Source organism: Triturus cristatus, chromosome 3_2 (assembly GCF_964204655.1).
Source record: "Triturus cristatus chromosome 3_2, aTriCri1.1, whole genome shotgun sequence".
NCBI lineage: Eukaryota > Metazoa > Chordata > Amphibia > Caudata > Salamandridae > Triturus > Triturus cristatus.
The window spans coordinates 735,514,587-735,541,460 of NC_140584.1; the positions used below are offsets into that span (position 1 = coordinate 735,514,587).

At 46.0% G+C, this 26,874-nt stretch overlaps 1 protein-coding gene across 2 annotated transcripts in view; it reads right to left on the bottom strand.

Moving 5' to 3' along the window:
* GLS (glutaminase) overlaps positions 1–26,874 on the bottom strand; it is a 932,984-nt gene that overhangs the window by 731,651 nt on the left and 174,459 nt on the right. For both annotated transcript variants that reach the window (XM_085648790.1, XM_085648791.1), the window contains exon 3: positions 25,598–25,719. In XM_085648790.1, coding sequence (XP_085504916.1) covers positions 25,598–25,719 — 122 coding nt within the window. The remainder of the gene's footprint in view (positions 1–25,597; positions 25,720–26,874) is intronic.

The window sequence follows — 26,874 nt, forward strand, 5'->3', positions numbered from 1 at the left end:
AGAAAACGACTCGCTGCATAGCTCTAATGGCGGAGATGATCTTAGCTCAGAATAAACCGGTTATGCTATTCGATGGTTAAATGTCAGTTCATCTTGATAATATAAGGTTCACCAATTACTTATGTTTTTATAATTTCTTTCCATCAATGTTCATTTATTTTGCGACATGTAAAAAGTAATTGTGGCATGACATCCATCACGGGGGTGGAGCGGAGAGGAGGTGGTGCAGCGGCCAGTGCTTCCGACTTGAGAGCCGAGATTTCCAGTTCGAGTTTCGCAGACGCAACATCCTGTGATTCTAGGCAAATTACGGGGATAAATTGCAGCTATATAAAACTACTGCAAAACGAAAAAGGAAAAGAGGCAAACTTTATTAATAAAAAAAAGAATTCCACCAACGCGAATGTTAACAGCATTTCGGCGGCGGGAAACAGATAAGAAAAGCAGACCAGACAGAGGTTACATATGGAGGGAGACAGGTCAGGGGCGCTCCTAGCACAACTGATTAGGACGGAGACAGAACACGCACCTATTCTACAGCTTCGAAACAGTGAAGGGAACGTGGTATACACGCATGACGCAATTCTAAAAGAATTTGCGACCCACTTATGACACAACTGCCATGCCTGTTAGGCCGCACATACTATGGTACTTTCTTGATGGGATAACGCTTCCCACTTTGGGGGAGGAAGAAGCCCAAGCCCTACGGGCACCAATTTCCAGGGAGGAAGTACTAGCAGTGATTAAGAAGTTGAAATCAGAGAAGTGCCCCTGGAGTGATGGGCTCCCAGCGGAGTTTTATAAAACTATTTGGCCCACAGCTGGCCGACCACCTTCTATAGGTGTTTAACGAAGCGCTGGCCCACGGGGAACTCCCTAACACCACGATGGAAGCAATGGTGCCCATGATTTCCCCCTCTCCCTTGGCTCTTATAGGCCCATCTCTCTCCTGAATATCGATGAACAAATACTAGGCAGTGTGCTGGCGGCACGTCTCCTGACATACGTGGCCCAACTGGTCCACACGGACCAGGCCAGAATTATTCCCGGTCGAAACACCACACACAATCTACATAGACTCGCGCATATCTGGCATGCGCCACATCTACGGGAAGAGAGCTGGGCCTTGTGCCTCCTGGACATCCAGCAGGACTTCGACTCTGTTGAATAGGAATATATGTGGATGGTGCTTAGCAAGATGGGGCAAGGGAAAAGTATATAAGATGGATGAAACTGCTATACACTAGACCTATGGCTAGGGTGCACTGCGCCTGAAATCAGGTGTCAGACAGATTCGAGCTACAAAGGCGTTGCCCCTTATCGCCACTTCAATTCGCTCTCGCGATGGAGCCCCTGGCGATCACCCTTAGAATTAGGATGGAGAGATGGGGGACCTAGTTGGAAAATGTTTCTCACGTGGTATCAATGTATGCTGATGATACGCTTGTATATCTTCGGCGTACTGACGAGGCAATACCTGTGTTTCTCAGGGAGCTGACCGGCTTTGGGGAGGTATCGGGACTGTGCCTCAATCCAGGGAAGTCTAAGCTCTTCCCCATGGGACGCCTGATTGAGAAGGAGGAAAGCGAATTCTATGTCAGGACTGGAGGTGAGGATTATGCCTTCTTTCTTCACTTTTATTCAACAGCAGCCATCCCAACTTTAAAGACAAACTACTTTTCCCATGAAACCTTGGGATAAATGTAGTTAAAAAAACATCCAATAGTAACAGAGAGAATGTCCAATCAGAATGCAACCAGTCCAACATAGTCCTGCTTCACTGGCCCCTTGCCCTCTTTCTTCGCTGCTGCGCAGCCAAGATAAGAACCTAATTCTATTCTGTGTTCAATTGTTGGGGTTAACCATCTTTTGCAAGCGATATTATTCCACTTATTATAATTTGTCATTAATGGGTATTCATATCGCTACTGATTCCCGAAACGCTGCCGCTCTGTGAGGCATTTTTGCCTCATCGGCATTCTTTTCCTGGTCTGTAATTGTGTTCCATTTTTTTGAAGGTTTGATTATCATTTTGTAAAATTAGCGGCTCTGCCGCGTTTGCTGCCCTTTTATGGTTTCCCCTTATCCGTTCTGGCAGCTTAGGGACGAGAGAGCTACAGACTCTCTTACGCGTCCCCATCCTGCTGCACCGTTGGCCTCCCGCCACTAGAGTGTGCGGGAGGCGGAAAGAGCGGACACGTTAGTTTGAAATTCCTCTCAGAGGAATTTCACTGAGCGTGCTGTGCCTGTTTTATCTGCCGGCCTGAGAGAAACGCCCAGACGGGTCTGTAGCGATCAAGCCTCAGCGACAGATTAACAGGCCGATCGGATCTCATTCACGCTCTGCAGCTCTAGGGGATAGGGAGTCCGTAATACCACTGATTTTCTACGCTTTCTTGAGTCTGTATTTTGGCCCTAAGTGGCCTTTTGGGACACATACCCAGGCCGGCCTTCTTCACAACTGTGATCAGCACCAGGCAAGTGTCCCAGGGCTTGGACCCATCAAGATTCTTGCAAAACCATCGCATATATATTTTGGACTGCCACCCAGTTCCCCAATAAGTGGCCACTTAAAAGAGGGCTGCCAGTCTGCCACACAGACTTTACTATTCATTTTTCCATCACTAGTCCAATATCAAATTCAATACTATGGACTATGAGGATGATTCCCAGGGGGTGGAGGACCCTATGGCCGATCTCCCCTGGGATGACGATTTCTATGACGCGGTAGACGCCTCAATCTATCGGGCAGTAGGGGAGGCTATGACCCCTTGGAAGAGAGAATCTCCCACCAAATTGCCCAGGCATTTGCTAAATTAACACCACTGCCCACGCAACCCATTACTCCCTCAAATACCTTGGGAACTGCCCTTACACTAACAGATTCAGCGGGCACCCCTGCAAAACATACTTGTGAGGCAGGGGTGGGGTGGATTTAGAAGCCTCGGACAGGCTCCGTCAAACTTTTCTTGCGACGCAACCCGCTTTACCAGTAGGAGATGGAGGCTTACCTCTTAGCATCCCTTCCCACCCCCCCCCCCACACCCCTCCCCCAAGGGTTCAGGAGATCCTGACAATGAGCCTGGTCCTTCCAATCAAGGACGCTCCTCTCTGCCCTCTAACACTTCCCAAGATATTTCAGATATGTTGGACCCTGAGGACAGAATACATCCCCGGTCATCTATATGGGCCCCGGCCGACAAGATTGCATGTTACATGGCAGGACGCATTTGCAGACCACTAGAAAAGGAAGCATGTAACTGCCTCCACGCCGAATATCTTCGTACCTCATTAGAGGGAAAAGTGGCCCTTACCCGGAAATTGGCACACAAATAGCCAGCTATTTACAAAAATGTATGAAGGACCCTAAAAAGGGTATTGATCAATCGTGGCCTGCATGCCAGAACAAACTCCTGGATGCCCTGGGGCCCTTCACAAATATCCTTGACATGGTTGAGGAAGCAAAAGTATCAGGTGCCCTTATCTCTCCAGAGACCCTCTCGGGTGGGCCCAAAGAGCTATAATTTTTTGAGGCAATGCAAATTGTGCCCTATCAACAGAGCGTCGTCGCTCTCTTCTCATTTGGCAGATTCCGAAGCAGGAGCAGTCGCACAGGGAGGGCTCTTTGGTGGGCCATTCATAAAGGAACTAGGGAAGTTTCTCAACACCTTTACTTCCCTAGACAAGGCACAGAACCATCAAGAGGGTATTCCCTCGGGTTTTTCGCGGAGTCAGCCGAGGAAGGGGCCGCTTGACCGGCCTGGTCTCCAACCAGTACCAGCAGAAAAAACAAGGCCCCAGACAGTACCAGGACCAAATCAGGTTCGGAAACTTCTACCTCACGAGGGGAAGTTGGGGCAAGGGCAGAGGTTACTGAGGAGGGCCCAACTTCCTCAAGCCCTGGTGAGTGTACTTCCTTCTTCCCACTTAAAAGTAGGGGGGCGGCTGGCAAGTTTTTTCCGGCTGTGGACTTCCATCACAGGAGATGCGTGCGTCCTTCAAACTATTCATGGATTACACAGAGAGTTTTTTCAGGGATCCCTTTCAGTGGGTTCGCCCACGTGCCATCCAATTCTCCCAACAGGATGCTGCTTTGGTGGACCAAGAGGTCGCGTCCCTTCTCTCCAAGGGCGTAATTCTTCCCTTCTTCCCTCACCCGCGAGGTTTCATCAGCAATATTTTTCTGGTCAGTAAGACCGATGAAGGTCAAAGACCTGTGATAAACTTAAGCAAGTTCAATGAGTGTGTGGTCTACCACCCTTTCAAAATGGAGGGGATCTATCTCCTCAGAGATGTGCTGAGACCCCTGGATTGGATGGTCTGCTTGCACCTCAAGGATGCCTTCCTGGTTGTTTCAGTCTTCCCACCTAACCGCAGGTTCCTTCAATTCATTTGGAAAAGTCAGACATACGAATTTGCGTCCCTTCCCTTCGGTCTTTCCTCGGCTCCGTGGTGCTTCACCAAGGTGCTCATACCAGTGGTGGAACATCTCAGGACTAGAGGTATACGAATGATAGTTTGTCTGGACGATTTGCTTCTTATGGACTCATGTCCTCCTCAATTACTTTCTCACCTCCAGTTGGCTGTGAATTTGTTGCAGAGTCTAGGCTTCGTGATCAACAAGAAGTTTCTCCTATCTCCTTCACAGAAAATGACATTTTTAGGTTTCGTGATAGACTCCACCACCTCTACTCCAAGTCTTCCATCCAGAAAAGTAGCGAAAATTCGACACGAGTTAAGGCGTGCTCTGTCCAAACCCCAAGTGACTCTCAGACAGATAGCATGAGTGGTGGGCCTCCTCTCATTATCAATCCAGGCCATCTTCCCGTGCCCCCTCCACTACAGGGCCCCTCAACGTCTAAACGCGTCCCATTTACGCAAACATTACCCCTACTCTCACAAGGTGTCACTGTCCGAAGAAGCTTGAGAGGAAATCCAATGGTAGCTTGGCCACATGGGGCCTGGAATGGCTGGGCGAATTTCGGGTCAACACCAGATTTGGTTATAGAGACCGATGCCAGCATGAAGTTACATATAAATTGCTTAGAACTTCTAGCAGGTTCGTTCGCATTTCGTTGTCGGACAAGAGAGTCTATTCAGTCATGTGTCCTTCTGAAGATGGATAACATTTCAGCGCTCGCATATATCAATCACTTAGGGGGCATACGATCCAAAGCCCTCTCGGACCTGGCAGCTGGATTTTGGCAGTATTGCCTGGACCTTCAGGTGTCGGTCATGGCAGAGTACTTGCCGGGCCGCGAGAATCAAGCAGCAAACTTTCAATCCTGCAACTTCAAGGATTCCAGCCTTTGGAAACTAGAGCCGGAAGTGTTTGCGACTCTGAACACCCAGTGGGGTCCTTTTTCAGTGGATCTGTTCACCTCGAGATTGGACCACTAGCTTCCCCGCTTCTTCAGCTGGAGACCAGACCCTTTAGCAGTGGCCACAGATGTGTTTCTCCAGGACTGGAGTCTGAAGAAAGGCTACACTTTTCCCCCCTTCGCGATGATCACAAGGGTGACAGCCCAGGTCAGGAGACAAGGGACGGAAGTGGTTCTGATCAACCCTCTGTGGAGGTCGCAAGTTTGGTCTCCAGTTCTTCTTGAACTTCCTTGGGATTCTCCAATCCTACTCCCCCAGTTTCCGGCTTTCCTCAAGAGTCCCAACCAAGTTCTTCATCCCCTGATTCAGAAGAATTCATTGTGGCTCATGGCGTGGTGGATTACCGGAACGTTGGGGGGTCCCGGGCCTTTCGGAAAAGGCTGAGATCCTCATGTCCAGAGCGTGGGAAGACCGTACTGTCAAGAGGTATAAATCTGCATGGGGCAGATGGTCCAGTTGGGGTAAGCGAAGGGACCTCAATCCCTTGGACGCAGATGTAGTCCACATCATTAATTTTCTAGCCCATTTAGCTCATAAATGTTTGGCTTACAGACCAATTAACAGCTTTCGGTCAGCCATTTCAGCTGGGCATACCCTGAACAACGACACAGCGGTGGGAGAACACCCCTTGATATGCAGATTACTACGAGGTATCAGACTCACTCTTCCTCCAGAACCTCAACCAGGTCCTTAATCTTTTCCTTTCTTGGCAACCTGATCGGTTTTTGTCTAGGAAAGAATTGTCAGCCAAATTGGCTATGTTGCTATGTCTCATATCCTGCCATTGTGTTTCTGATGTGAGGGCGTTAGACATCACAGGCAGGATTTTTTCCCTAACCGGGTTAACTTTCACTCTCCACAGAAGAACAAAGTGTCACACGAGTGTTGTTTCTTACCCAGAATTCCCAGACTCTTCCAAACTGTGCATGGTGCGATGCCTGAAAGCATATGAGAAAATGACCGAGGAAGTTCATCCCCCCGGGGAGCAACAGATGCTTATTGCACTTCGTAAACCTTTAAAGGCGGTTTCTTCATCCACTATAGCTAGGTGGTTTAGATGGGTAATGTAAGAAGCTGGTATCGATCTTCTGATTTTTGGAACACACTCAGCTAGAGGTGCTATGGCTTCTAAAGCATTTGGCTTAGGCAATATTTACAAACGGCAGTGGTGGAACAATTGGTAGCACATCTATTCCCCTTGTGCATACAATATCAGCATGTGAGTCTTGGTGCCCCTCGAGGTTATAAGGACTGCACCCCACTGCCTAAGGTGCTAAGACACAGAAGCCCAACTGGACCCGGTGAGAGCATAAAACAGAAATAAACCTCGGCACTCCTATTTAAGTATATATCAATTCATAGAGTTATTCAAGTCTATCAATTCAAAGTACCAGCAGGACATCAAAGTTGTTCTTGCCGTATCAGTTTAATAAGAATATGTGCCAAAATTACAAGATTGAAAAAACATTAGTAATATAATCAGGATGATCAGCTGGGTGTGTCAATCCTCCTTCCAAGCATTGAACCGGCAGCCATTTGGCTTAGGCGCCTGTTTGGAGGATATCCTCAACACAGCATACTGGTCTTTGGGCTCAACCTTTAAAAGGTGCGATTTCATATCAGTGCTTAACATGGCTCACCTCGTGGTGAGCAAGCTTTATACTAGCATAATCCTCGGGTCCAGTCCTGACATAGAATGAAACATGCTATTGTAACGGAAAGTTTCAATTCTATTAAGGACTCAGAGACGAGGATTATCCCACCCTAGGGATTCCTTCAGGCATATCGCCCTCCCCGTATTGGAGTAAGTAATTCATGCATTTACAATTGACTATGGAGACGTTGGTCTCGATTACATAGTATTGCTTTGCTCTTTGATGTGCTTCTCCCCACAGGCTTGAGTGGTTGAATGCCTTAGTGGTGACAATCTTCCTTGTCTTTGCAGGATCTGATGCAAATAAACAGGATGCATGATGGTGATCCTATGGCTGACACCGCACATTGAAAGAGGACAAGGGGCCAGTGGAGAGAGACTATGTTGGACTGTTTGCAATCTGATTGGACATTCACTCTGTTCCTATTGGAAGTTTTTTAACAACATTTATCCAAAGGCTTCATGGGAAAAGTAGTTTTTGTCTTTAAAGTTGTGATGGTTGCTGTTGAATAAAAGTGAAGAAAGAAGGCATAATCCTCGCCTCCGAGGCCTTAATAGAATTGAAACTTTCCGTTACGATAGCTAGGAATCCCTGCTGACCCCCTTCCAGTTCATTCTAAATGGGACGCGATAGTAGATGAACTCTTAACAGAAACAGAGTGGAGGAGGGTGCATGAGGGGGTCAAGCAAATTAGCTCCAACACCAGATTCTAACTCACACAATATAACATTGCACATCAAACCTATCTGACTCCACGAATGCTACACAAAATATACCCGGACCACCCTGCCCACTGCCCCAAATGTGGTTATACTGATGCCCATTACCTACACATGACTTGGGACTGTCCGGAATTGGAATCTTATTGGGGGTCGGTGATAGACAGCTTACAAAAGGTTACAGGATGGACGATACCTCACTCCGTTAAGGAGATATCACTGGGACTCCTCCCTAGACCTAAAGGGAAAAAACTTACAAGGACATTTTTACAGCTAGGGTTAGTACTAGCCAAACGGAGAATAGCAAACAGGTGGATAAGCTTGACGCCTCCCACGCCGGAGAGTTGGGCCAAAGATTTATGGGAATGGGCAACACTGGAGCTCGTTAAATGTTATGATCTAAACTTTTAGGACAACGCTGTGTATGTCCGGATCCAGTAATGCAAGGTTGATATTGAGAATACGTCCTATATTTGAACGGAATGTACAGGCATTATTGTCATAATCTCCTGTGATGTACAACTGCTGTAATGATTTTACTGTGATTCTGGAAGATTAATAAAAAAAGCAGACTAAGAACAAGTATTGGTAAATCGAGAAAATATGCTACAGCCAACAGAAATGGAGAAAAAGTAAGTAGCACATACAGGAACCAATGAGAATCCAGGAAACAGAGGAGGTGGGATGTAACTCCCTTTTAAGTTTATATTAAAAACAATACATTTCTCAAGCACAGAGCGAGGCAAAACCTAACAAGCATTGGCATAGTCAATAGGTCTCGCCTTTGGGACCTTATAAGTGTTTAGCCATGCAACAGTTGCATAACTAAATACTTATAAGGTCCCAAAAGCGAGACCTATTGGCTATGCACAGCGGCCGTGCGGCCGCGAAAGTGATCGCGATCACGATCAAACATCAAAGCGGCCGTGAAACCGAAAGTAATCGCGGTAAAGCGCGGCGCGAGCGCCCGCGCACATGCACTGTAGCTCTAGGCTGGCCTGGTAGCACTTTTTGGAGCTATTAACAAAAGGAGGAGGACAGAAGGGCTTTTACAAGAGGTTCAGCATACATGCCCCGGATAGACTATATTTAGAACGGGTATGCAGTTCCTTAAGGGGATGGTTTGTTAGTGAGGTCAATTCTCAAATCCGTCGATATTGATTGGACTCAAAGAACCTATAGGTAGGGAAGGGGAGTTCCCATATTCGGAACTAATGCCCTCACACACCCAGCAAGCTAGGTGTCATGTTTCATCATCTGGGCCTGCTCCTCGTCGGGCCGGCGGTGCAATGCCCGACGGGCACCCGTGAAGGGGCTCCTTAGCGGATATCTTTTGTTCCTTGCCGTTGAGTGCGTGGGTGTGAGGGGCCTGAAGAAGTGTAGATGAGTAGAGTGAGTTAAAAAAGGTTGGATAGTCTGTTGAATGTGTTTTTTTAGGACAGCTGTCCACCTCATTAAAAAGTTAGAGGAAGATGGACAGTTAGTGTGACTTGTATTTGTCTCTAACTGTCTCCTACTCTAGTGGTCGACATGTTTCATGCCCTCATGGCATTTCGTCAGGACCTGTGTGTGTTTCTATCTACAGTGTACAGAGGGTGATACTATCACTATCTGGGTCTGGCACCACTAAGGTGTGCCAATCGTCGCAGTGGAGCAACCTGCGGAGAAGGGAATATCAAAATTCACATCAGAATCATATTTGCTTATGTTCAAGGTTGCAACCGTGCATACCTCAAGCCAACCAAACCATCGTGAGGTATATGACATCAGTCTAGTTCTGTGCCCGTTATTGTTTATGTCAGAGTGCAGGTGAACACCTGAGTGGGTGATCAAGACTAGGGGTGGAGTCATTCATTAGACCCTTAAGTGGTAGACATCTCATAACCAATTTAATTCATCGCATAGGAGAATAAGTAGCAAATTATTTTGTTACGGTGAAACTCACCTAGAGCGACAGGTATTCGTGCTTCAATCAGCTCTTGGCAGTATCACAGGCTAGCCCATTAGCTATCTGTGAAGTGAAATAAACGTAAATCCACGTGTTAAACGGCAAAGGATTTGGCTATTCAGGTATAGGATGCTGTTCCTAACATGGAATATCTTGTTGTAGTGTGAGGTTGTGTATGGAACAAGGAGTACTAGGCATCCAAACGTTCGCTTAGTTAGTAAAGAAGAAAATTAAAAAGCGGTTGTTATAGCTTTAAGATGCCTTGTCTGAGCTATACTACGGTACAATGGTTGCATGTCCCAAGGTAGCCTGATTGGTAATGCCAGGTGTTATAGTCATGTATTAGGGTATCGCCAAGTATTGTGGCCATTGCTAGTGGCTGAGCGGAGGCACAACTAGCGTGCATTAGCACATAGCGAGCCAAACAGACCGCTTAAGAATCTTGTTACAAAGGATAATCGGGAGCCCTATTTTATCGAGTCCTTATTTAAACCTCATTAGGAAATCTGGAGTACGTCCGTGTGTCAGCAATTCGATAAACTTATTGTGAACACACCTCTCTCTAGAATCATTATTAAACCCCACACACATATATGTTGGATAAATCTAGTGTTAGATGGTCTCTAGTACCATTAATTAACCCATAAACATATATGAACCTAATGTTAGGTTGTTATATTCAGTATCGCAGCGTCGTCGCTTGCAGCCAATTGATACTCACAGTTTCATGTTGCCTGAGGTGGTTCGTAACCTACCCGTCACCGCCAGTGCTGGAAACAACACGAGTGTCTTTCAACTTCCTTTATGTAGTAAAGGGCTCTGATCTGGATTGGTCTGGAATTCATGATCATGTGATCGGGTTAGAACTCCAAGTTGTCAGAGTTACGGTGGGCGCCATTTTGTAGTGGGTTTTCTTAAGTAAGAATGACTATCTAAGTCAGGTGTTGGAGTCTTATGATGGTGATAATGTGAGATATATTGTATTACTGAAAAAGGGTCAGTAGGTGTATATCGACCACTGTTGCCAGGGATACTCATGGACTATGTAAGTCCGGTTAGAACTCCAAGTTGTCAGAGTTACGGTGGGCGCCATTTTGTAGTGGGTTTACTTAAGTAAGAATGACTATCTATGTCAGGTGTTGGAGTCTTATGATGGTGATAATGTGGGATCTATATCAACGTTAATAGTTGTATTATGAACAAATTAAGTAGGGGATTGAAAAAGGGTCAGTAAGTGTATATCGACCGTTACCAGGGATACTCATGGACTATGTAAGTCGCCTTAACAATTCATAAGTTGCTTCTGAGTGTATGGGTGTCCAAATATCTTAAGGTATTCGTGTGAAATTTACCTTAAGCTAACCCACGGGATGTCATCATTAAGCCCAAGGGAGTCTGAGGACAGACGGTGTATCCATCTCTGTTCAATTCTGAACAGGGCTCGTTGGGTGATGTTAGGGTGAGTTTCAAGGACCAACCACCTCAATGATTCTGGGGGGTGTTTGTGTTCCTTATAGTGTGTATACAGCCTGGTTGTCGTTTTCATGCACCATATGTTACTTTTGTGCTCTGTTATTCATATCCTGACTGCCCTCTGAGTCATACCTACGTATTCAAGGCCACAAGGGCATGTCACAAGGTAGATGCAATTTGTGGTGTTGCAGTTTGTGTGTCGTCTAAGTTCCCAGGTGAAATTGTCCCTCAAGGTCACTTCTTTGGTATTTGTTGTCTGTCCACAAGTGGTACAATTACCACAAGGGAAGTGGCCTTTGACTGGTGGGAGGCCCCATAATGTACTTTGTGTTACCCTGGCATCCTTCAATGGTCTGGTGTGTATCAGTATCTCTTTTAGATTCTGAGTTCTTTTAAATGCAAATCTAGGCCTAGGTATGGTTAATTCTCCGGTATTTAATATACCCCAGTGTTTGTTGATCACTTTCTTAAGGGAAGATGATGTTGGTGTGTATGAAGTAACACACGTCAGAGTGTCTGTCTGTTCTTTAGTCACTACCTGGAGTAGTGTTTCCCGAGGATTGTTCCTAGCCCTCTTCATTGACTTTTTGATCTCTTTTGAGGGGTAACCACGTTGTTCTAGGTTATCAGCCAATGTTTGCGCCTCTTTTTTGAAGTCTTCCAGTGTACTACAATTTCTCCTGATCCTCAGGAATTGACCTACTGGTAAGTTGTTCTTTAGGGTGCCAGGGTGATGGCTACTGTACAGGAGCAAGCTGTTCCTATCCATAGGTTTCCTAAACAGTGTCGTGCTCAGCTCCGAGTTGTCCAGTCTTACCATCAGATCTAAAAATGGTAATTCAGTCGCTGACACTCAGTATGTGTAAAATTCAGATATGGGTTCTTGGTGTTAATCCATGAGCAAAATGCTTCACATAAGGATCTCTCTCCCTTCCAGAGGATGAAAATGTCATCGATGAACCTCCTCCATAGTATGAGGTGTTCTCTGAAGGGGTTTTCTGGGCTCATGATGACCTCTGACTCAAATGAGGCCATGTAGAGGCAGGCCACACTCGGCGCGAAGGTACTTCCCATGGAAGTACCCTTGGATTGATGGTATAGTTTCTTCTGGTACTCAAAGTAATTTTCAGTGAGTGCGAGAGATGCGCATTCCATGATAAAGGACACTGGTGTTGGTGATGTCCACTCCTCTCTTAACAGGGCCGTCTCCATGACTGTTAGGGTCGCTTGTTGAAGTATATTTGTACATAAAGCCTCCACATCTAGAGTGACCAAGAGGTTTATCTCTTCGGTGGTTTCGGTCTCATCTAAAATGCGGAGGATGTCAGTCGTATCTCTAACATATGAGGGTGTTTGTTTCACTAAGGGTAGTAAAAAGTGATCACAAAACCTCGAAAGTGGCTCAAGGATTGAGCCGATCCCGGATACGATGGGCCTACCCGGGGTTGGTGTAGTTCCTTTGTGAATTTTGGGCAGCGTATAAAAATACGGTGTCCTTGGATTTTTTGTGGACAGGAACTCTGCCTCATTCCTTGTGATCCAGCCGTTGTTCTCGGCCTCGACCACCATAGTGGTGATGGTGGTCCTTAGTCTGTCAGTCGGGTCCAATGTGATCGGGGTGTAATATCTCCGGTCAGCCAATTGTCTCTGACATTCCTTGTCATAGTCCACAGTGGATTGTATGACAGTTGCACCTCCCTTATCTGCCTGTTTAATAGTTATACTATTGTCTGTCGCAAGGGCCCTTGCTGCAGGCTTCTCAGCATTGGAGAGGTTATGGAATGTGTCAGTGGGACGTATTGTAACCATTTCTTTCTTGACTGCCTTTTCAAAAGTCAATACTTCTGGGGGGACCATGTTATTCGTTGGAGTGAAGGTAGATGGATTGCGTAACCCAGAGTCCTCACTCTCAATGGGAGTATGGTCATGAAAATATGCTCTTAGGCGTATCTTCCTAAAGAATTGTTGTATTTCACAAGTTTCCTGAAATGTGTCCACCCTAGGGGTAGGGACAAAGCCCAAACCTTTTTTCAGGACCCTCTGTTCAGTCTCCGTGAGGGTACGGTCTGAGAGGTTAACTACTAATTCCTCTGACCTCGTGTCTTGCTCCTTGTGTCCATCATGTGTGGAGGCTGGTCCTGCCACTGAACTTGTTGTGTCCCTCTTTTTCTTCCTCTTCCTCTGCCCCAGCCTCTGCCTAAAAAAGGTTGGGCATTTTCCATGGGGTAGAATTGTGGTGGTCCTTGGGGGAAGATCGGGTATTGCCAGTAGGGGTGGAGTGGCGGACCCTGATATATTTGTCCTCTCTTAGAGGAATGTAAGGGTTCGTGTTCTGTCTCCGTTGGTTTTTAGGTCTCGCTGGCGTTGCAGCGCGAAGCGCTGCCGCCAACGAGAAACTATTGTTGCTGTGATGCCTCTCAAGGGAGACAGACTTGGGCACGAGCCGATTCTGGTCCGTGAACGCGCTTCACAGTGTGCCCGGACCAGAATCGGCTCGTGCCCAGGTCTGTCTCCCGGCAACAATAGTCTCGTTGGCGGCAGGTCCCTTTCACCCTCCCAAAATATCATTTCCTGTTTCCCTTGCACTCACTTGCTGTTGGTCTGCCCTCCGGTGATGCTCTTCACCCCCTCCGCTGCTGCTTCCGCTGCCCCGGACCCTCCATGCTTCTTTCCTTGGGTTTGTTTTGTTGTCCTACCTGGCGGGTTCCCGGAAAGCGCGTGACTGCCCCTGGTCACGTGCTACATGGGCAGCCAATCACAGACAGACTGGGTGAGTGTTGCGCGCACACCGTGGCGAGTCTTTCGCTAATGGCATCTCTTGCACGCGCTGTTTTCTACAGGGCCGCGGAGTAGGGGTCCGGCTACATGTCCTGTAACTGGCGCTTCAGATTCATCCGGAGAACGAGAGGACCATCCCCCGCGCGCCCAGCTAGATTCCTCACCGAGGCAGGTTATTTGTGCCTTTCTGCCCTCTGCTCCCCTCGTCTTTTGTGCCCTTCTGCGCCACTCGTTTTTGTGCCTTTCTGTCCTCTGTTCCACTCGTTTCTCTCTTTTGTGCCTTTCTGTCCTCTGTTCCACTCGTTTCCCTCTTATTTTGTGCCTTTCTGCCCTCTGCTCCTATCGTTTTTTCTGCCCTCTGTTCCACTCGTTTTTTTGTTACCTTCTGCGCCACTCGTTTTTCCCTCGTGTTTTGTGCCTTTCTGCCCTCTGTTCCTCTCGTTTTTTTTGTTCCCCTCGTTTTTGCCCCTTTTGTGCCCCTTTTGCCCTCTGTCCCACTGGTTTCCCCGCCGCTGAGGACCCCTTCCAACACTACATATTCACCAAAGGATTGTGTGTGTGGGTCGGTGTGTGGCTCTTTTGTGCCCTTCTTCCCTCTGTGCCACTCGTTTTTGTGCCTTTCTGCACTGTGCCACTCGTTTTTCCCTCTTTTTTTTTTGTGCATGTCTGTCCTCTGTTCCACTCGTTTTCCCTCTCTTTGTTCCTTTCTGCCCTCTGCTCCTCTCGTTTTTGTGCCCTTCTGCCCTCTGTGCCACTCGTTTTTCCCTTTTTTTGTGCCTTTCTGTCCTCTGTTCCACTCGTTTTCCCTCTTTTTTTGTTCCTTTCTGCCCCTCTCGTTTGTGCCCTTCTGCCCTCTGTGCCACTCGTTTTTCCCTTTTTTTGTGCCTTTCTGTCCTCTGTTCCACTCGTTTTCCCTCTTTTTTTGTTCCTTTCTGCCCCTCTCGTTTTTGTGCCCTTCTGCCCTCTGTTCCACTCGTTTTTTTTGTTCCCCTCGTTTTTCCCCCTTTTGTGCCCCTTTTGCCCTCTGTCCCACTGGTTTCCCCGCCGCTGTGGACCCCTTCCAACACTACATATTCACCAAAGGATTGTGTGTGTGGGGGTCGGTGTGTGGCTCTTTTGTGCCCTTCTTCCCTCTGTGCCACTCGTTTTTGTGCCTTTCTGCACTCTGTGCCACTCGTTTTTCCCTCTTTTTTTTTTGTGCATTTCTGTCCTCTGTTCCACTCGTTTTCCCTCTCTTTTTGTTCCTTTCTGCCCTCTGCTCCTCTCGTTTTTGTGCCCTTCTGCCCTCTGTGCCACTCGTTTTTGTGCCTTTCTGCCCTCTGTGCCACTCGTTTTTCCCTTTTTTTGTGCCTTTCTGTCCTCTGTTCCACTCGTTTTCCCTCTTTTTTTGTTCCTTTCTGCCCCTCTCGTTTTTGTGCCCTTTTGCCCTCTGTGCCACTCGTTTTTGTGCCTTTCTGCCCTCTGTGCCACTCGTTTTCCACTCTTTTTTTGTGCCTTTCTGCCCTCTGCTCCTCTCGTTGTTTGTGCCCTCTGTTCCACTCGTTTTTTTGTGCCCTTCTGCCCTCTGTGCCACTCGTTTTCCACTCTTTTTTTGTGCCTTTCTGCCCTCTGCTCCTCTCGTTTTTCTGTGCCCTTCTGCGCCACTCGTTTTTTTCCCTTTTGTGCCCCTTTTGCCCTCTGTCCCACTCGTTTCCCCACCGCTGTGCCCCATGTGGACCCCTTCCAACACTACATATTCACCAAAGGATTGTGTGTGTGTGGGTCGGTGTGTGGCTCTTTTGTGCCCTTCTGCCCTCTGTGCCACTCGTTTTTGTGCCTTTCTGCCCTCTGTGCCACTCGTTTTTCCCTCTTTTTTTTGTGCATTTCTGTCCTCTGTTCCACTCGTTTTCCCTCTTTTTGTTCCTTTCTGACCTCTGCGCCTCTCATTTTTGTGCCTTTCTGCCCTCTGCGCCACTCGTTTTTCCCTTTTTTTGTGCCTTTCTGTCCTCTGTTCCACTCGTTTTCCCTCTTTTTTTGTTCCTTTCTGCCCCTCTCGTTTTTGTGCCCTTCTGCCCTCTGTTCCACTCGTTTTTTGTGCCTTTCTGCCCTCTGCTCCTCTCGTCTTTTGTGCCCTTCTGCCCTCTGTGCCACTCGTTTTTGTGCCTTTCTGCCCTCTGTGCCACTCGTTTTCCACTCTTTTTTTGTGCCTTTCTGTCCTCTGTTCCACTCGTTTCCCTCTTTTTTTTTGTGCCTTTCTGCCCTTTGCTCCTCTCGTTGTTTGTGCCCTCTGTTCCACTCGTTTTTTGTGCCCTTCTGCCCTCTGTGCCACTCGTTTTTCCTCGTTTTTTGTTCCTTTCTGCCCTCTGTTCCTCTCGTTTTTCTGTGCCCTTCTGCGCCACTCGTTTTTTTCCCTTTTGTGCCCCTTTTGCCCTCTGTCCCACTCGTTTCCCCACCGCTGTGCCCCCTGTGGACCCCTTCCAACACTACATATTCACCAAAGGATTGTGTGTGTGGGGCTCGGTGTGTGTGTGTGTGTGTGTATAGATGCAATAGGTCTCGCCTTTGCGAGAGCTAAAGCTATTGGCATTGTAAATGACTATGCCATTTTTAGGTCTCGCCTAGGCAGCGCTTGCGCTGTCTCGTTGAGACATGCAGTATATACTTTAGTGAGTGGCTGACCGCCTCTTTTTAAATCGTTGGTTTCATTTGTTCTCCAGTGTGCCTTTCAAACCTTCTGCACTTGCTATTGGTTAATAATGTTTTAAGTCCCTCCTTTTGATCTCTTAGCCACGCCTATGGCTATTGGCCCCTTTACTTGTATTAGGAGCGTTGTTTTGGTATGCTCTTTTTGTTGGACTTTTTTTTTTCAAGCACGTGATGTTGATGGAGTTCAGAAGGTTTCAGCTTCTGACAATTGTGTGCCTCACAGGCAGAGACACATATATTTTGCCAGCTGTCGTGATGTTTATAAAGTGTATAAGGTTACAGCCCCTGCTGATCGGGTGTTGTTTTAAAGCCATGTAATTTAGCCACAGAAAGACGAGAGCTCCACATGCGTTTAAACCTGTAAACAGACAGTCGTTATCTGAGGCATCCAGCGCGCCTCCCGCCCACCAGCAAGCAGCCCCCAGCTGTTTATGAGCGGCAGGGAGAGGACGTAAATCGTTTGGTGCAGCTGCCAGAGGCAAGTAGACATGGTATTTAGTTCCCCCTGCCACCCGGCACAGGCACGCGCAGGGCATTTTAAACACTGCTAAAGCCGCCTGCCGCCTTTAGCAAGCAGCCCCCCCAAGGCGTGTTTAAGTGGCTCTATTCATTACCCTCCCAGACATTAACTTTGTGCTTTTTTTTTCAGTACTGCCCCACGACGCATCCAGCGCGCCTGCTGCCCACCAGCAAGCAGCCCCCAGCCATTTATGATCGGCAGGGAGAGGACGTAAATCGTATGGTACAGCGTGGTATTTAGATGCCCTCTGCCCCCCCGGCAGGCGCAGGGCATTTTGAGCACTACTAAAGCCGCCTGCCGCTTATTAGCAAACAGCCCCCAGCCGTGTATGAGTGGCTCTTGGTAAGTGCTCTAAGATGGCGCTGTTGTTTTGGAATGCTTATCCTGCAGCTCGGGGCTGCTCGGCAACAACTACCTCCTCAATGCTAGGACAGGACTTCCCTTTAGATGTTCAAGTGTCCCGTCCTCGTGGTTAGGTAAATAGAACATTAAATGCTGATGTTCAGTGGCCACCATAGTGTAATAATAACAAACATAGCCATGCGTTGTAACTTCATTCGCTAGTCTGTCGGATTCATGGTTCACATTTCTTCGACGCGTCGTTGCTCTCTCTGATACTTTCAGTAAAACTACTGTAGTAAATAAATGTGGTAACCTTCATCTATTCTTGAAGCTGAAGAAACTTGCAGCAAACAAGACAACCATTCCATTAGAGATGATTCAAATTGAACGAACCGTTCCGTTTTAAAGTGCTTTTCTAAAACACGTTGCTTTTAAATAATGCAGTTCACTTAGCTTGGTGTTCAACAGACTGACTGACATGCATGTATTTAACTATAGGCTAAGCACAACTAAATCCGCCTGCCGTTTACTAGCAAGCAGCCCCCAGCCGTGTAAAAGTGGCTCTATTCATTACACTGCCAGAAATGAACTCGGTTCTTTTTTTCCTGTATGGCCTCTCCGACGCATCCAGCGCGCGCTGCCCACCAGAAAGCAGCCCCCAGCCCTTTATGAGCGGCAGGCAGAGGGCATTAATTGTTTGGTGCAGCTGCCAGAGGCAAGTAGGCGCGGTATTTACATGCTCTCTGCCATCCGGCACACATTGGGCATTGTAAAACTGCTGAAGAAGGGAACGGGGCAAAAAGCTGGACGGACTCCGGATCAATGATTCCACAACATGAGCTTCCACCATTCCGGTACAGTAGTACAATTATATCTTGTGCATACTGATTTGTTCTGCAGTGACGTTGCCCTTATGCCTCTGATTTATTTTTAAACAGATTGTTTTGTATATTGTTTTCCTTTGATTTAATTATTTGAGTGATGTGTGTGTGTCTATTACAAACATTTTGCAAAGAAATATGTCGTTTTAAGCAACAGCCATAAAATCTTTTATTTTTGATGTAAATACTTCCTAATACATACTACGCACTGGTGAAATACCTCTGTGCTTTACCAATGAATGAATCAGCATTATGTGCATTTAATCCCACTTCTGCATTTGTTTCCTTGGCATTTAAAACATTACTGTTTTCCCCATGTTCAGTTTCAATCTCGGGCTTTCTGTTGGCTCACTGTGTGATCGCTGTGAGTTTATAATGTCCTCCTGTAACTCGGAACTAGTTTGTTTCAAGGGGAGTCATCTGTAAATAATCCCTTAATAAGACCCAATGATATCCCCCTCAAAGCCACCGCACTAAGGGCAGTACAGCCCCTCTACACTCGCAATGTTACCAGAGCTTTTGGGGCTCCCTTGTTGTACCTCTCACCTGTTCTCAACACACTAAAGCATCTAGAGCATTCGTGTTCTAGCGCGCGCTGTATGCTTATATGTTATAGATGCTCTAACATGCTTATGACTCCGCCCCCATCTTTCTTCACGCAGTTGTGACTCTCTGCTGCTTGGGGACACTTTAACCTAGTTCCGGTTTTTCGTCCAATGTGGCTCTCTGCTCAAGGATAAGAAGGCCGCACCACCTAAGTCGTGCTGCTTCTTTTTCTCTGTTACATATGCATATAGCTTAGTAGTGTAGCCTGCCTGGTGATGGGTGTGTCTGTTATCTTCTGTGTTGCCAACCCATGTGTTTGTATCAATGTTGGTGCCACCAAGCTTCTCTGAGGCCCCTCTTGTGTTACAAGGATGCCATCCAAGGCGTTTGGGCACTTTTGTAGCTTTTTATTCCTTTTTTTCCCTTTGTGGCCAACCTATGTGTCCTACGTACAAATAGGAACACAAACCATTTTATAATTATTTATAAAGGGGTCCACCACTTAAAGGGGCACAAAGTGCTGCTCCACTGTTTATAGCCATATAGGCCTCCTTCACCCTACAATATCACTAGCGCCTTCTGAGCTTCCCTTACAACTCCTCTTACCTGTTTTAAATGCAGTAAAGCGATCAGTAGCGCCCACCCAGCGCCTTGGGACCCTCGCGGGTATGTACTGCATTTTACAAATGATTGATTGATAAAGCGCACAGGTTGGAACAGTCTTTGGGTCCGTTCCTGATTTTTCATGCTTTAATCAGTGACTCTTGCACCTATACTTATGCCGGTGCCACTATGACTCTCCATAGGCCCCTAGAGCCGCTGCACTAAGGGACGTATCACTCTCCTCCACCCTACAAGAACACCAGAACCTTCGTCGCTTTCTTTACAGAACCTTGGACCTGTTTAACGCACTAAAACGCCTAGTGCACATAGGTTGTAATGTGCGCTGTATGCACATATTTCATATCTCCTCTCTTGCCCCATGCGGCTGTGATTGTCTGCTGCTCATGGACACTTTGAGCTTGTTCACGTTTTATTCTCCCACATTACTCTGTGCCCAGGGCTAAAAAGGTTGTGTCACCTTTATCGCGTTGGTTCTTTTTAGCCATCTAATCTGCAAGGGTAACTTTGCACGTTATTGTGCCTGCTGCAAACCAGTGTGTGTCATATTTTTTTGTGTGCATAGGTTTAAACAGTCTTTGGGGTGAACTTCTAATTTCTCCTGCTTTAATGTTTATAATAGCTCTGGTAACAGCCCATATGCAACCTGTGTTGTTACTGGGGGCTTTTTCTCGCGTTCCTGTTAGTTTTCACAGAGCCTTTGAGGAATGCGCTTCCTCGAGATAAGCACAAGTTTTATGGGATCCTTTTGTTCCACCGTAAACATTCCTCGAGTTCTCTTTAGAAGTGGAGTGGGGGCGGGGGTTTTATCACTCTTCTGTCCCTTGTCTACAAACCTTTTGCAGAGGGTAGCTGCATCTGGTGCTGTGTTACAAATGTTGTGGTCAAAGATTTACTGGTTGCGATAAATCTAGTAGCTGAGTAGGTTTGCGTGCCTGCTGCATATACGTGTGCCTATCATTTAATGTGTAGCCAGCCTATATGTCCTCCGTACAAACAGGACACACACCATTCTATAATTATGTATTTTTTAGCATACCGATGTTCTTGAATTTTTTGCACACACAAACCAAACAAAACCTATAGTTGCACTTTCAGCAAACCAGTGTTAAAAAGCTCAATTGTGTCCTTAGTCAGGGATAACATTAACGTTGTCACTGGTGACGTGGCATCACCCCTTATAAACACCCTCTGATGTAGGCCCTCACACCCACGCAGTAGCACCAGTATCATCCTCCTCCACCATACAATGGCACCACAGCTGTCGGGGCTTCCTTTGCGGCACCTCTTACCTATTCTCAACGCACTAAAGCGCCTAGAGTACCCAGGTTGTACTGTGCGCTCTGTGCACATATTTCATATCTCTCCTCTTTCCTCGCGCAGCTGTGACTTTCTGCTGCTCAGGGAAACTTTAACCTACTTCAGGTTTTATCTTCCAATGTGACTTCATGCCCTCGACTAATAAGGCTGCACCACCTGAGCTGCACTGCTCTTTTTTTCTGTCAAATATGCATATAGCTCAGTAGGTTAGCGTCCCAAATGCATATGCGTGTGTCTGTTATCTTCTCTGTGGCCAACGTATATGTCCTCCTTATAAACCATGACACACACTATTCAAGAATGTGTTTTCTTCCAGCATACAGATGTCTTTGCATTTGTTGCAGACAGAAACAAAACAAAACCTAATATTGCGCTTTCAGGAGACAGGTGTAAAAAAGCACAATTGTGTCCTAAGTCAGGGATAACATTAACAATGTCACTGGTGATGTGATTCATTGTTGTGATGTCCCGTCCTTGGTGACCTGTGAGGTTATATGCGGTGCATGAAGCGAGTTATGGATTGGATTATAGTCAATCATAGTTGGCTAAAAAGGCTCCGCCACCTTAGCCGTTGTGCTCCTTTTTATACATCCAAAATGCATATAGCTCAGTAGGTTAGCGTGCCTGCTGCATACAGAGGACACTCATTACCTCTTATAAAGACCCTCTAATATCTGCTTTTAAAAGTATAACACTCCTCCACCCTGCAATGTCACCAGAGCTGTCGAGACTTCCCTTTAGCACATCGCACCTGTTTTTAATTATAGCGTCTACTCTACACTCTCTGTATTCTAGCGCGCGCTATATGCACATATTTCATAACTCTAATAACATGATCATGACGTGGCCCCTGCTTATCTCCGCACAGTTGCACTCTCTGCTACTCAGGGACACTTCAACCTAGTTCAGGTTTTATACTAGAACGTGGCTCTGTGCCCGGGGCTAGGAAGGCTGCGCCAGCTATGCAGCGCTGCTCCGTTTTCTCTGTCAAATGTGCATATAGCTCAGTACGTTAGGGTGCCTGCTGCAAATGCATGTCTTTTATTTACAGTTGCAGGCACTAGTTCTAACAGTCTTTGGGGTTAACTTGTTTAATGTCTATAAGAGCTCTGATAACACCTCAAAAACAACCTGTGTTGTTGTTGGGCCTTATTCCTCTGCTTTTGCTAGTTTTCAGAAACCATTTAAGGAATAAGCACAGCCTTCGGGGCTTCCCTTCCAGCACATCTCACCTGTTTTGAACGCGCTATAGTGCCAAAATGCTCCGGGTTGTAGCGCACACTATATACACAGATTCCACGTTCATGGCTCTTTGCCCGGGGCTAACAAGGACGTGCCACCTCACCGGTACTGCTCTTTGTAGGTTAACATGCCTGCTGCACATGCATGTGTCTCATTTTTTTTTACTGTGGGCACCATTTACAAACCCTTTGACACATCTTGAGGAAGGCTTCCTTTCCGCCTACTATAAATGTCACACACCACTCCTTATAAACAAGCTTTGATCTAGGCCCTCAGTGCCCCCGCACTAACAGCAGTATAACCTTCCTCTACCCTACAATATCACTAGCGCCTTCTGGGCTTCCCTTACAGCACCTCTTACCTGTTTTAAATGCACCAAAGTGACTACGTTGTAACGCGCGCTGTATCCCTATATTACATATCTCCTGTGACATGTTATAAGACCGTCCCCCCGCCTTTCCCGGCGCAGCTGTAAGTCTCTGCTGCTTACGGACACTTTAACCTAGTTCAGGTTTTATCCTCCCACTTTATATTGTGCCCAGGGCTACAAAGGCTGCGCCACCTTAGCCGTGTTGCTCTTTTTTTATACCTAAAAATGCATATAGCTCAGTAGGTTAGCGTGCCTGCTGCATACATATGACACTCATTACCTCTTAGAAAAACAAATGGAGTTCACTTAATAAATGCATAGATAAAACCACTTTCATTGCACGGACTGCAATGCAGCAATGCAATGCAACACGCGCAATGACATTTCTTTAATTTGTTTAGTTTTTCAGTGCACTCTGTTCGGCTTAATGCCAAAGTTTACTACCTCACACTCTGCTCCTCTCCCACCAAGCCCCACCACCCAGCAGCACTTTCACAAGGAGCCCCCGCTATAAACTGAATACCTCTTTCATTTTCTTACAAGTTTCAAAACATGTATGCTATACCTTCATCCTGAAAAAGACCTATTTTTTGTATTGTATATATGCCTAAATTACAAAGTGCAATAACAGTTATATAAAGTAGCAATAATTACTTAAATATACTGTATTACTTACTTTTTTTATGCTTACAAACGTTTGCCGTGATAATAAAACAATTATTAAACAAAGTAAGTCATCAAATAGATTCTATTACACACTACGTTTACATATCACAAAAAAATACAATAATTATTTATAATATAAAATAAACCAGTAACCTAATCAATATGGCGAGACCGATTGGCATTGCCAATGCTTGATTTATCTGTTTTCAAAACCAACCCATAAATAAAAAAGTTTGTCTTTTACAATACCAATAGCTCCAACTTATGCAAAAGGCGAGACCATTGCATTGTAAATGCTTGTTATTGTTCCAACTGCCAGAACTCGAATCACTATTAGATGATCCCCTTCTACTGTTGTTAGAGTCTTCATCTGTGGAGTATCCTTTTCTAGACGCAGAATAGTCAGCTTTAAGAAAAGGAAAGATCTTCTCATTGTCGAACTTGGCTATGTCCTTTTGTAATTTACTGATTTTCTGTTTGAGTAAGAAGTCTCTACTCTCTGTAATTTCGTTGTTAATCTCAGCGAGTTTGGTTTTGTAAATGTTATTGTTGTTGATGGTGGATTGGATAGTGTTCTCAGCGGCCTGAATACGTGCTAGGATAGCATCGCCTATCCTTTTCGCTGTGCTGATGATCAGCACCAAGAGGTCTCTAGTACATTTCCATAGGATCATTGACCAGTCTGTCTTGCAGGCCTGGTCGTCCAGGAATAGCTTGGGTGGTAGATTTACGACTAGGCACTTTTTGGAGCCCTCTCAATAAGTCTCGCCAGACCAGCGCATGCACTGGGTCAGGCGAGACCTTAAAACGGTCTCAAATTGATTATGGTGCACTAGCAAGTTATTTTTTCCAATTAGAAAGATAGTTAAGGGTGTCAACACATTGAGAGCTTGATGTGCAAAGGTATTTTGTGGTCTCAAAACCAGTATTTCCCCAAATCACAGGGTTTTCCACTGAAAAATTAATTTTCGCTATTTACAAGTTATTTTACGAGCCAGAAAATACTTTCCAACTCATAAAAGGGATTTTGCGACCCTGTCTGAATCGCAGATAGGAGGGGGTATAAAACGGGGTCTTCCTTGAGTTAAGTATCCATAGTTTGTGACCGTAATTGTGGTCTTAAAGCATTGATCAGATACCAACACCTCAAAACACGGGGTATCTGAGTCTCAAATTGAAAGCTGTGCCTGTGGGACATCTTACCCTTTGAGAATTGTAAGAGCAGCCCTGGGATGTATGCAATGGAATAGAGGACCAGTGCCTGTTCTTCCAGATGTCTTCCCAAACTGGGAAATGTATTTAAAAGGCAGCCCCAGTAACTTTAATTGGCATGGGCTGCTTAACCCCTTCCCCGCTCATGACGGAACCACTCCCGTCATGAGCCACGGGTGCGCTGTGCTCATGACGGAGTGCTGCGGCCGTTGGCGGCCGCTCCTCCCACGCGGCGCTAATTCCCCGCCTGTGCGGGCGATTAGCGCAGTGGGTGGAGTCATTACGGAACCACGCCGTCATGAGCACAGCTCACCCGTGACTCATGACGGCGTGGTTCCGTCATGAGCACAGCGGTGCCGTCGACCCCCCCCCCCCAAACCCCCACAGCGCTGCGGCGGAATTCGCGCCGCAGCGAAGGGGTTAAAAAGAAAAAAATACTGAGATGGAGATCTGTAGTCCCTTACAGGCCTCCATCCATTTTAAATTGCAAACATATTCACAAACCAGTCAGTGTGCAGATTACACAACCATAGATTGCAAGAGGGATTGGTACATAAGGCCCCTAGTGCAATGATCGATGTACCCTATAGGCCGGCATACTAAATGAATACCACGGTTATTACTCACCTTAATGAGCACTGAGACCCTCATTACAAGTGTTGGGCTCAAACTGCTGCAATAATTTTGCACTCAGAATTACAAACACAGCAAATTTCTTTATTTTCATGATGCACAATTACTGTAGTATACCAAGATATCCCTTATGGAATGGGGTACAACATCCAAAATTGGTGTTTCTGCACCGGTTTCGATTTGCCACTTCCAAAGTCTGGGACATTTCTTCACTAATTCCTCCATATCAGATTTAGCTAACTTTCCCACATAAAAATCCTCCATGCACAATAACTTTACTAGTAATTCCAACTGGAAGAGATAACCATAAGGCAGGGGGACCCGTCTGTATACTTTAGAAGGGCCCTCACCGAGGTTCTGATCATTGGATTGTGGATAGGCTAAAAATTTGACATGAGTTTACGGTTTGGTTACTTGACGAGCAGCGTCCAACCTTTACAGCCTGATTATGATCACTTCAAACTTATCCTATACAGAGTGCACTTTTCATACATTATAACACATTTTAGAACATAAGACAATTTAGGAATTGGTAGCATCATGCACCAATCTTTAAATCTATTGATAACATAATTTCAAGAAATAGTTAAAAAAGGACCGTTACTTTTTGAAAAGCTCTTTGTCGAGCATGACACCATCTGATGTGGTTTGAAGAGTCAGTCTTAACATATCCATACATTCTTTCAGCCTTGGATCAGCAGTACGAAGTCCGGTGGCTTTTAGAGCCTGTTACAAAGAAAAACATAGGTATTGTGATGAGTGGTTTTGAAAGAGACGTTTTAATGAAAAGCTACATATTCAGACACTGAGTTTTTTCTGACCCATCCACACATACCTCTAGTCAAAGGCATTAGGGATATACGTGCAATAAAAACAAAAGCAAAACCAATCAGTGCAACTCGCTTGTAAAACCGTTTCACTTGATCTGTATGTTCTTCCACATTAGCAACTAGTTTTGGGGACAGCAAAGCCTAGGAGGACAAGAGACCTGCATTTCCTTTGCAGGTAAAATAAGGAGGTGCGTATAATGTACAATAAATAAAGACTTTGATTAAATACGGTGCTCTGTGTAGACTGCCTACTTCTCATTATGAAAATTTAGATAGGCAGCATTAGTACAGCATCCACGAGTCTGAAGGGGGCAGCTGTTCCACAGAATAGCGTACCAATTTCAGAAACCTCTCATAAGAGAGACATCGTGTGTTTTCATCCCCACGACTCCAGCACAATTTGGTGGGTATGCTCAGGTATTTGCAGTGTACAACTGTTAGTCTCTTTGCCAACAACAGCCCTAGTGATATGAGCTTGACAGTCCAATGCATGCCAACAGACCGGATTCAGGCAGCAGACCTGCGATTTTACAGTCAAAAATAGCTTTATATTAGCTGACTCCTACCTAAAATTGTTTCAATGTTAGCCAATTGGGAAAATATTTCCCCAGATTTGCTTTTTTCATCATCTCCCTCTTTCTTGTTTAAAAAGCCTGGATGTATGATTGAGTCCACTTACCTTTGTGATAGACTTGCACGCCCCTCTCCACTCCTCCCTCCCCCACCTCCAGACGACTGGAGCTCAAATTAATTCCTATTGTCCAGGTATTTCCGGTAAAAAAAATAAATATTTTTTTTGAATCGCAGATCCTCCCAGACATCTACAGTAACCCACTTCCAAGCATACAATACCTAAAGTGACCATCATTTGCTCAGAAACTTGTACCTATTTTACTATTCATGGCAAGTTGCATTACCATAAAGCAAGAATTATAGCCTAAAGTTCCTTTTTTTATTTTTATTTACATTTTTATTTCTTATTTTTCAGAGTAATGTTTACAGATAAGACGGTATCAAGCCCCCCCCAGAATCCCCCCCAATACTCCCCTGT